This window comes from Argopecten irradians, chromosome 1 (genome assembly GCF_041381155.1).
Source record: "Argopecten irradians isolate NY chromosome 1, Ai_NY, whole genome shotgun sequence".
NCBI lineage: Eukaryota > Metazoa > Mollusca > Bivalvia > Pectinida > Pectinidae > Argopecten > Argopecten irradians.
The window spans coordinates 49538878-49551034 of record NC_091134.1 but is presented as its reverse complement, the minus strand read 5'-3'; the positions used below and the strand labels follow the sequence as shown (position 1 = coordinate 49551034).

Below are 12157 nucleotides of genomic sequence, written 5' to 3'. Positions count from 1 at the left end.
AATTTATTTTTGGAAAAGAAAGCCTACAGTTGTACATACCAACGAATGCTTAATATAAAGTTGATGCACATTGTTAGAAATCCACAATTAGTATAAGGACATGTGCATTGGCCTAACTTTCAAATCTTTTATTTCTGAGCCAGAGGAACTAGCTTACCACCTGTGGAAATATCCAACACAATTGTCTCCTTATATGTCATCAACTTCTGATTAATTGTCAGGTGTTTGGTGTAAGAACCATTAGAATGCCACTAGTGATGAGATCACTGAGTAAAAAAATTATCAGCATTGAAGTAAAACTTAAAAGACTAATGGCACAATGCCAGACTCACTTTTTTGTAATTTCCCCTAAAAATATTTAATTTTTATTCATTAAATCTTATAACATTGAAATCACAGCTGTTATCTGCTCCTCAGTATAAAATTATCTGCTCCTGTGTTCAGGATTATCTGCTCCCGTGTTCAAGATTATCTGCACCCTTAAATTTGAACAGGATTATCTGCTCCTATGTTCAGGATTATCTGCTCCTGTATGCATATCTGCTCCTGTATGCAGGATTATCTGCTCCTATGTGTAGGATTATCTGCTCCTGTGTGCAGGATTATCTGCTTCTGTATGAAGAGTGATAGGTTGAGGCCTGTATTAATTAATTCTTCAAACGGTAAATTATTCACATTGTGGTCCATTTTTCAGTAAACTACCTTAAGCTTTTGTACATACCCAGGCAATGCTGTTGCTTGATCAACAGACATAATTCGTACTGCAAATTCACCCACATCAAATGATCCAGCACCATCTTTTGGAATGGTTATCTGCAAATTTGAGGTTTTTTTGTTATTTATTGATCTATAAGCTTTTTTAAGCAGAATCTGAATATAAAGTTTTGTTCAAATTTAGAGCTCTTTTCAAGGAGTAGTATCTGTATATATATTTTTGAATTTCATATATCATCCATCGTATAAAGATTCTTTCTGAATGGAAAATAAATTTACTAATAACCTTTACAAACTAAAGATATTTGTTTCATCACCAGTTAAAATTTTCAAAATCTATCGCCAAACATTGCTAAATGGTGCCACTACTGCCATTACGGTTATGGCTAACTTACGACAGGTTTTGGCCCCTCAAGCTCGGAGAATTCTGCAATAAGGATGAAGTCCACATGAAGAGAGTCTATGTCAGTAGACAGCTTCCACGGATGTTGGATGACCTGGGTGTTTAGTGATAGGTAGCTAGGGGGACTACCCCAATTATCTTCATCAAACCGAGAAGCATATGCGAGATCGGAGCTGAACATTGCTTCAGTGAGCTTATGGATCGCAGGTACAAATTACTATGGTGGTCTAACAAATCTTCTTATGAACACCTTCTGTGGCCATACCTGTACATGAAAATTTAAAAAAAATGAATATTTTATTAAGTTTGATATGCTGGTTTATTAATGTCTTAATTTGATTACACATACAGGAATAGGTTGAATATACCATATAAGTTTAACATGTTAAAGTACATGTATCATTGGGCTAGTTAGGCCATTCAAAAAAAATATTTGTGTTTCCGGTAACCCGACCACCCTGTAAAATCGGTGCCTACTCAAAAACTATTTATCAGTTCTGTCCTTAAGTAAACAAATAAAATATAATATTTTTGGTTTTGCACAAAATCGGGAAATTATAGGTACAAGTGCTGGAAATTTAAGACACCAATAATAACCTGGGAATCAAACCCATGGTTTATACAGGACATCGTCAGAGACCCACAGGTGATCGCACTACACTACTCTACACTCTACACTTCTTCAAGTGCCATCTTATTATACCTCTACACTTCTTCAAGTGCCATCATCTTATTATACCTGACAGATGTTCCTGTTGATTTTGTAGCCAATGAATTTGGAGGTAACATGCGCCTCACAGAAGCTGTACATAATATTTAACAAGATAAAAATTGATATCCATAAAGAGGTCCCATTTTAAAAGAGTTATGTTTGGTTTCTATTTATAGAGTGATGTCATTGAAGTGGTGCTCTGAGATGGAGCTGTCCCACGTTTGATAAGTGTAGTGCAATCACCTGGGTCTCCAACGATGATGAATTAGATTGAATAAAATCTATTTCAGTTTTTCACTGCAAGAAACGTTAACTGGGATGAAGAGAAAAAAGATTTAAGACATATTTATAAGACATGCAGTACTATTAATGAGACTCCAGTAATTCGATATTACATTAAAGTTTCAGTTATTAGACGTTGTATTTAATATAGCAAATAAACTTTTAAGATAGACAGAAAATTTGGAACGAGATGCCAATCCTTTTCAAATGGGCATATGAGTTTAGAGTTGCATGTGTCACTTAGCCTATCTATCAGCTGATTGGCTATTATAGCTAGTCACATATCCTAATTGTTGGTAATTAACCGCACGTTTCCTTTTCCTTTTATCTCCATAGATAAATAAGAGGTTCCTACCCTTGTCGATATCGGTGCAGGTGTTCATATTACGCCACTGCAATTCGACAACACAAAATAAAAGCAGTCTCATCACAGGATGCTGTCGAAAAAGATTGAATAGAGTTATTCCCCTTGAAGAGATCTTCAATGTCCTTGCAAAATGGCCTCTCTTCGAGGATTCTCAAGGGCCAATCGACTAATAAAAACAGCTTTACAACAGAGAGGGATTCATTCAACACCAGTTTCTGCAGCTGCAAGTGGTGGTAATCATACATTAATTGAATCAAATTAGGGTTTGGTTCAGTATAACAATGATTATTGCGAGACATACTAAAGACCTGAATGGACCTTAACGGGACCTGCAGGAGGACCTGAACGGGGGTTTTAGAGTATTAAATGCATATATAGGCCTATATATAATATCTGATTCAAAAGCTGCTAAATTAGATAATATTAGCCTCTCAGGTACACCAGTTCAATGTAATGTAATTTATATATAAATACACCAGTTCAATGTAATGTAAGTACACTAGTTCAATGTAATGTAAGTACACCAGTAGATCTAGCTCCAAAATCAAAAAAAAAATACAATATTTAGTGAAATTGATAATGTCAAAACCATTACACCAGATTATTCAAATAACAATAATTATTTACCAGTTAAAAAGAGAGAGTATGGTAATTCAACGAGTAAGAAAACATGCATGGACAAGGAATTTGAAAACAATGCATAAATCTAAGATAGAAAATAATGGTTGGTTATATAGCTCACATAAATAGGTAGGATAGGGCAAACATTTGTTAGGGCATGGTTATGCATGGAAGTTGCATATTGATGGTATTAGTATATTTTGTAATAAATTGTTATTTCCATGTCATTTGAACAAATTTAAAAAAAAAATGGACTCCAACAGTGTAGAACTACGTCCTCATCGTTGAGTCTGGAAACATTAAACATGGCTAAAAGTTCTACATTTATTTTTTTTATTATTTTAATTTTCTTATCTGTTATAACTAAAGTAACGAAGCACGTAGGTCCGGCTTAGGTCCGCCATGTTATTGTTACGGTAAGCGACCTTATATTGGAGAATTTTATAATTAAGTCTTTCAAAAAATATTGTAAAAAATTACAACCATATGTGTATTTATATATATTCAAACAGAAAACAAAGAGATGTTACTTATATATATCCATTCAATACTCTAAAACCCTGTTCAGGTCCTCCTTCAGGTCCGCCATATTATCGGTACGGTAAGCGACCTTTTTGTCGAGCTTTATAATTAGATCTAAGTCTTCAAAAAAAATTTTTCACAAAAAAAAGACATCAAGATGTGTATTAATATATATAGTAGCAGAAAACAAAGAGATATTACATATATGTATGCATTTAATACTCTAAAACCCCGTTCAGGTCCTCCTTCAGGTCCCGTTCAGGTCCATTCAGGTCTTTAGTAGGACTCGATTATTGCTGACTGTATCCAGTATCCAGTGACCAATGGCAGTCTATGTTGCCAGGTCCAGTAGCACGCTAAATCTGGCTATATAGCTAGATTTGACAATATAGCCAAACCTGACAACACGTATAATAGTGGACAAATGTAAACTAAAAGTGACTGACCTGGTCACAAAATCAGCGTACACATCGAAAATTGAATGACGAATCTTGAGAATCGGCAAAACGAAATATTTTTGTCATCCAACAGGTTGGGCACAACCCTGCACATGGGTAACAGTTACCCATTTGAGTAACAGTTACCTGTTTGAGTAACCAATAAGTTACCCAAATGAGGAATTTTGTGCAAGAAAAATGCATGAAGCTGTTTTAAATTTTTTTATCAAAAAAGAGCGTAATGAATTTGACATGGCACCATTACTAACATAACTTAGTACATTATTAATCAAAATGGAACAAACTTCATTGTCTCAATTTTGGTAAGAGTCACAAACTAAACCACCTCCATTGCTTACTATGGTGCTAAAAAATAGGACACAGGTAAAACTCATTCAACCATGGCATTTGGACTGAATTTCCCTGATGGCTATACACTGTAGTCAATGGAGAGCACCTAAATTGTCATCTTACAACAAAGTTAGACAACAGAATTTGATATTTCACCCATAGAAACATAGAGTCCTAGATCAGTTGTAGGACATTCTAAAAATTATGACACCCTTTTTTGATAATGATTTTTAAAACAACATTATGTGTTTTCTTTTCACAGCATTACTTATTTGGTTAACTTATTGATTACTTCAAACATGTAACTGTTACTCAAATGGGTAACTATTACTCATGTGCAGGGTTGTGCCCAACGTGTCCAATGATCCAAGATAATTTCCGATGAAGTTTTAAAAATCCGTCGTTGCATTTTTTGGTACTCGTATCCATTCATCCTCATGTTCTGATTAAAAAGATATGAAATCCAAATTTCCCATTTGAAATATGCCACATATATATCTTGTTTATGATCATGAGCCGACTATAACACTTTTTGCACATGGTCAATTTGCACGGGATCTGCATGCTCCAAGCGCACCTGTGGCCTGAATCTTGAGTCCTACTACTGCTAGAATATATATTGATACACATATTGATGTCTTTTTTGTGAAAAATTTTTTTTTGAAGACTTAAACATAAAGCTTGACAAAAAGGTCGCTTACCGTACCTGAAGGAGGACCAGGTGGATGCTTATCTGCAGACGACACAACGACGCCATATTGGTTCGCCTCGCTATATTTTGTTACCGGGGAATAATGATAATGGATACTAAATAATTGCAACGATGGAATTTTAGAAAGTCGCCTGCAAATGAACAAGTAGGCAAACATTATCATCATATCAACGACTTACATGTATCGTTATCCATGCTTTCATACTGCAAGAGAAAAATGTGACCAGACCTCACCTGTTTGTTTACATTTGTCCACTATAACGTGTTGTCAGATTTGGTTATATAGTCACATCTAGCTATAGATTTAGCGTGCTACTGGACCTGGTCGCTGGTTGATTAAATTCAGGGCCGTTTTCGATTATTCCGAACAACCGGTTCGACCGTTTGTTAAAATCATTATTTCAAGTATAAATCCTGACGGACCTGCAGTCTTTGTCAAGGCTCGTCTGAAAACAATAGAAAATCACCAGGTCCGTCTTTAATTAATAAAAGAACAACTAGATCCAACCAGTCAAACTGTACAATCAAAAACGACCCAGGTTTTTGGTCGATCCACATCGATGACAATATTTGCGTAATCAAATAATGCACTTACAACGAATGATTTGGTATAACTTTTGATTTTCATTTGCAATTGCAATATGTGCAGTCATTTGAATAGTCCTAGTACTCAACTCGTCTATAAATTAAATTATCTATGATACCCTTTTCATCAGATTACATGAATTGATGGGGTGGATATGTTATACTAACAGGACATCACATGATGTAATGTTTCAAAAGTGTCACGTCTTGTTAACCTCTAGCATTATTGGAGTATTAGTATATGGTGAACTGCTCAATGTGAGCTAGCTATAGGTTAACAAAGTAAAATTAAATTAAACACAAATTTATTATTATTCAACAGGCTACTAAATATATATATAACTGCACTGTCGTAATATCATGCCATATAGCAAAACTGAAGCCTCTGTGCAACAACAGATAAGACAGGTATGGTTCTTTGATATACATCAAAATAATTGAATAACAACACTGTGGTTAACTGTGCATGTGTGGCTTTGAAGTTGGGCGTCACCTTGCCTCTTTAATCTTCAAAGGAAGTCGCTGCAGGTCACTTTTGCTGTTACATATTCCAGGTGTGGATATAACAACAGTGAGTAAACCATGGAGTATCAAGGATGGATTGACACATGTAGTACAGTCCAGTCACACTTCAACTTGCACTCCCATAGCACGAGATCTAAAGTCAACTGCTCAGCCGATTTCTTCAGACATATATTATTTGTCTGACTGTTGAAATTATTAGACACAACGTTACATAATGTTTCAAAAATGCCTTGTTGTGCTTTACCTCTAACATAATTGGAGTACTACATATATATATCGAACATATATATAGTATATACAAAAATGACATGATACCCATGTATTGACATAATGTATGATAAACTTTGGTTGCTAGCGGATATATCCATACAACCAAAGTTGAAATGAGGCCAAAAAAAACAACGCCAATGAGAACATTTTTTATATTCTTAATAATGCTATTACTTAACTGCTTTAGATGTTGGTCCATGGAACTATATCTGGAAACCCAGTGCCAAACTACCACAGACAGAAAGAGAAAAAGAAATTGTAGCTAAAAAGTATGGTCTTATTCCTGAGGACTACAAACCTTTAAAGGACAGTGGTGACTACCCTGACCTGGACGGCGTGAGTGCGTGGGATAGAGATAACAATGAACTATGGGATTATCCAGAACTCAAGATGAATTACAATGAACCAGGGGTATGTATATTCTATACACTAGCCTTGTCCCAATGATCAATTAAAACTCACAAAGTTTTTAGCTCACCTGGCCCGAAGGGACGGTGAGCTTATGTCATGGCATGGCGTCCATCGTCCATCCTTCTGTCCGTCCGTCGTCTGTCAACATTTCCTTTAAATCGCTACTAGTCATAGAGTTTTGCATGGATTTTAACCAAATTTGACCACTAACATCCTGGGGGGAAGCGGAACAGAACTTGTATAAATTTTGCCTCTAACCCCCGAGAGCAGGAGGGGCGGGCCCAATAGGGGAAATAGAGGTAAATCTTATAAATCGCTGCTTGTCCTAGAGTTCTACATGTATTGTAACTAAATTTGGCCACAAACATCCTTGGGAGAAGGGAAACAGAACTTGTATAAATAAGAAACAATGAACCAGTATTCACAACAGTACTTGGCATTACAAGCCAGGTTAGCGATACAGGCCCTCTGGGCCTCTTGTTTAATAATCAAAAAAAGAAATTAACGTTTAAACAAAAATAAAACTGTTAAGGCAGACAACCAGTTGTGATATATATACATAATGTACACACACATATATGTCAAATTGATCATCAATGGCACAACTGGAAGAGCAAATTCAAACTTCACTTTCACTTAGAAAACAGAATAGCTGTACCGTTTAAGTTATTTCTTTGTTATTACAAGCAAATTATGATGAATAGAAACCTTGCAGCTTTTCATAGAAATTACCGTAAATAAAATGTTGTAAAAGACAGTCATTACTAAACTGTTAATGCTTATTTCAAATTTATAGTAATTATATATAGAAAGAGGAATTGTGTCATTTTCAAAATTGAATAAAAAATAGATTCATCTGTTTGCATATTCCGCATGGTATTTACCATGGTTGTACAATATTGTGTTATATGAAATGTACACTTTATGTTTGCAGCCCTACTATAATTTTGACAGAGATTACGAGTCCAGGTTCAGTAAAGGACATGTACTTTATGGTTCTCGAACATCTATGTAAGTATTTACTACCAAACATGTAACCAGGTACCCATTAATGAAACAAATTTAGGGGTGTGATTCATACTATAAGGGAATACTTTTAGCAGAGAGTAGTCACTTATTATTTTTTTTTTTTTTTTCAATTTTAATCTTTACAATGGAAGCGGAGAGAGCAGTTCTTTTGCCAGTGTTAAAGGCCCATTACCTTTCCGAAGCAAAATATAAAGGTTTCTTAAAAAACATTAATAACACCAGAAAATGCATATCGATGATCTAACATAAGGTTACGACACCAAACATATGCAAGATTGCCTGCGTAATATATGAAAACAGTGAAGAGTCAATTCGCTGTTTTGCCGTCTGGCGCAGTGATAGTCAACTACCGCGTGGTATTTAGAACGACGGCGGGAAACATAATACGACCCGCGTTATGAAAATAAACATTTTATTTATTTTAATCAAATCGTTCAGAAGGTGATGATAAATGTAGTATTAACGGTAAGTTAATAATTTTTAGGACTCTACAAAATTATCGATCTTGTTTTACATTCCCATTTTAAAAATGAAAAGCCGTTTCGGAAAGGTAGTGGGCCTTTAATAACCTAGCATAAACCAATGCTTTCAGAGCATTTAACGGCCTTTAATAAAGCATTATCCATACAAGTATGTGTAAAACAGTAAGACCAACTCATGCATGCATGATTGGTAATCTGTTATCTTGTATACGTAATGAAAGGATTTTTTGTTTGCATTTATCATTTCTACAATTATGTATATGTTTGTTACTATGTGAAGTATGTCACACATATTTAACAGAAATATACACATTTTGTGTTTCAGAGACAAACAGTTTCTGGTCGTCTTTCTTTTTGTTGGATTTGTAGTCCTGAATGAATTGTTTCTTCCACACAATCAGATGCCTGTAGTGAGTATTTTAGTTGTTTGTTATTTAACTATATACCATTTCTTACTTTTTGATCAAAAGTTTGTTATTATTGGATTTCTTTTGTCTGTAACCAAGAAAAGATTCAACCTTTTTAATGAGTCAATTTTTAGGTCATCTGACCCGAAGGGTCAGGATGACCTATAGTCGTCATGTTTCGTCCGTCGTCGTGCGCCGTCCGCCGTGCGCCGTGCGCCGTCCGCCGTGCGTTAACTTTTCACATTTTGAACTTCTTCTCAAGTTTGACCAGTGGGATTGAGCTGAAACTTACCTGAAATGATCCTGAGATGGTCCCGACAAAGTGTTGTTATTTTTCGGGTTGATCCGAAATCCAAGATGGCCGCCACAGAGGCCATCTTGAAAACACATTTTGAACTTCTTCTCAAGTTCTACCGGTGCGATTTGGCTGAAACTTGCATGAAATGATCCTGACATGGTCCCGACAAAGTGTTGTTATTTTTCGGGTCGATCCGAAATCCAAGATGGCCGTCACAGCCGCCATCTTGAAAACACATTTTGAACTTCTTCTCAAGTTCTACCAATGGGATTTGGCTGAAACTTGCATGAAATGATCCTGACATGGTCCTGACAAAGTGTTGTTATTTTTTGGGTCAATCAGAAATCCAAGATGGCCGCCTCAGCCGCCATCTTGAAAACACATTTTGAACTTCTTCTCAAGTTCTACCGGTGCGATTTGGCTGAAACTTGCATGAAATGATCCTGACATGGTCCCGACAAAGTGTTGTTATTTTTCGGGTCGATCCGAAATCCAAGATGGCCGCCACAGCGGCCATCTTGAAAACACATTTTGAACTTCTTCTCAAGTTCTACCAGTGGGATTTGGCTGAAACTTGCATGAAATGATCCTGACATGGTCCCGACAAAGTGTTGTTATTTTTCGGGTCGATCCGAAATCCAAGATGGCCGTCACATCCGCCATCTTGAAAACACATTTTGAACTTCTTCTCAAGTTCTACCGGTGCGATTTGGCTGAAACTTGCATGAAATGATCCTGACATGGTCCCGACAAAGTGATGTTATTTTTCGGGTCGATCCGAAATCCAAGATGGCCGCCACAGAGGCCATCTTGAAAACACATTTTGAACTTCTTCTCAAGTTCTACCAGTGGGATTTGGCTTAAACTTGCATGAAATGATCCTGACATGGTCCCGACAAAGTGTTGTTATTTTTCGGGTTGATCCGAAATCCAAGATGGCTGTCACATCCGCCATCTTGAAAACACATTTTGAACTTCTTCTCAAGTTCTACCGGTGCGATTTGGCTGAAACTTGCATGAAATGATCCTGACATGGTCCCGACAAAGTGATGTTATTTTTCGGGTCGATCCGAAATCCAAGATGGCCGCCACAGAGGCCATCTTGAAAACACATTTTGAACTTCTTCTCAAGTTCTACCAGTGGGATTTGGCTGAAATTTGCATGAAATGATCCTGACATGGTCCCGACAAAGTGTTGTTATTTTTCGGGTCGATCCGAAATCCAAGATGGCCGTCACAGCCGCCATCTTGAAAACACATTTTGAACTTCTTCTCAAGTTCTACCAATGGGATTTGGCTGAAACTTGCATGAAATGATCCTGACATGGTCCTGACAAAGTGTTGTTATTTTTTGGGTCAATCAGAAATCCAAGATGGCCGCCTCAGCCGCCATCTTGAAAACACATTTTGAACTTCTTCTCAAGTTCTACCGGTGCAATTTGGCTGAAACTTGCATGAAATGATCCTGACATGGTCCTGACAAAGTGTTGTTATTTTTCGGGTCGATCGGAAATCCAAGATGGCCGTCACAGCCGCCATCTTGAAAACACATTTTGAACTTCTTCTCAAGTTCTACCGAAGGGATTTGGCTGAAACTTGCATGAAATGATCCTGACATGGTCTCGACAAAGTATTGTTACATCTGTGGTTGATCCCAAATCGAAGATGACTACCATGACACTATATCTAATTAATTTCCTATATGTTAAGGCCCTTGGGCCTCTTGTTTGAAATAAAAATTGTTGAAAGATATTGAAAACGATCCTGACATGATCCTGACAAAGTGACACCATATATAATTAATTTTACTATTGTCAAGGTAGTCAGATGACCGTTAAGGCCCTTTGGGCCTCTTGTCAGAAATATGTTAGAAAGTAAAACTAAATACACAATCTGTCATATATAGATGTCCTTTATAGAAAGTTTGACTGCAATACCAATACAAAAGGGAGATAACTCTGCTTAATGGAACAACATCATTTTACAGAGTAGTTCATGATTGAGAATGAATTCTAAATGTTGATTTGACAGTCATAATTCTAACAAGTATACCTGCAATGAGATTTGTACCAAAAGAAGAAAAAATAACCTCTTGGATCACGTATAGACTTTATTAGTTAAGTCTTGATTATTCACAGTTATGTTGTGTAGCTGGTGTGTATGAATTTAAATGATACAGGAAAACTATAATGTTGGCAAGATATAGATTTTGAAATTATTTTTATCATTTCGCCTTCAGATATTCAGTTTCAAGGGATAATCAATTAACGTATTCATCAAAGACTGCCTTCCAATGAATTTGGTTATGATCACAAAAAAAGAAGGGAGGACTAGCATATCAAGAATATCATTGACTAAAATAAATTTGATTTATTTACAGATGCCAAAGCAAAAACCATATGATGAGAATGGAAGGAGAGTGACAAACTATGCTCTAGAATAAATTTGAGTAACAACAGAAGTGAAAAACTGACTCTAAATTAATCACTAAGGACATTGTGATGTGAACTTTTATATATCTGTACCTAAGGGCAGAAAATATCATAATTACTTATAAAAAGTGTGAATAAATGTAATGTGGAGTTGTTGTTATTTATAAATAAATGTGTATTTTATAACGATGTGATATATCACAGATCAGAGTAACCTCCCTTGGACTAGAATGATAAAAGAGTAAATTTAGCATTATATCCACTAATATTTTGATACAAATTTAATGTTTTTGGTTCATTTTTAAGTACAGGTCCATGTGATAGATTATTAGGCTAAGCACAATTTAACTTTTTTTTTCAACTTAAAAAACATACCAGGTTACTGTATACATTGTAACAATATTTTTTTTCACTTAAATTACATTAACATTCAAGGTATCTATATTGCAGTAACTATTTTTTATCAAGTCCTAATAAAGTAATAGATACTTATAATTTTGTCTGGCCATTACACAAAACTAAAACTTCTATTATTTTCAGTAACATATTAGAAAGTGACTGTATTTAAAGATTGATACATTTTAGGAGTAATTTATT

The 12157-nt window shown here is 35.7% G+C and overlaps 1 protein-coding gene and 1 long non-coding RNA gene across 2 annotated transcripts; one reads left to right on the top strand and one right to left on the bottom strand.

Annotated features, from left to right (window-relative positions):
- Positions 1–13: 13 nt before the first annotated feature.
- On the bottom strand, positions 14–2582 carry LOC138331278 (uncharacterized). Its single transcript, XR_011209678.1, has 3 exons — positions 2467–2582; positions 1110–1382; positions 14–813 (listed from the first exon to the last, which is right to left on the bottom strand). It is a non-coding gene; the product is annotated as an uncharacterized lncRNA (long non-coding RNA).
- Positions 2583–2588: 6 nt separating this feature from the next.
- LOC138331271 (NADH dehydrogenase [ubiquinone] 1 beta subcomplex subunit 8, mitochondrial-like) lies at positions 2589–11704 on the top strand. Its single transcript, XM_069278790.1, has 5 exons — positions 2589–2711; positions 6689–6912; positions 7847–7923; positions 8749–8833; positions 11509–11704. The coding sequence occupies exons 1-5, from the start codon at positions 2609–2611 to the stop codon at positions 11569–11571; spliced, it is 552 nt and encodes a 183-aa protein (XP_069134891.1). The 5' UTR covers positions 2589–2608; the 3' UTR covers positions 11572–11704.
- Positions 11705–12157: the final 453 nt, after the last annotated feature.

Excerpts from the sequence above, each read along its gene's own strand:
- LOC138331271 (XM_069278790.1), top strand. The coding sequence starts at position 2,609 with ATGGCCTCTCTTCGAGGATTCTCAAGGGCCAATCGACTAATAAAAACA. Across the intron at positions 7,924-8,748 it reads TATGGTTCTCGAACATCTAT|AGACAAACAGTTTCTGGTCG; the intron begins GTAAGTATTTAC and ends TTTGTGTTTCAG. Across the intron at positions 8,834-11,508 it reads CACACAATCAGATGCCTGTA|ATGCCAAAGCAAAAACCATA; the intron begins GTGAGTATTTTA and ends ATTTATTTACAG.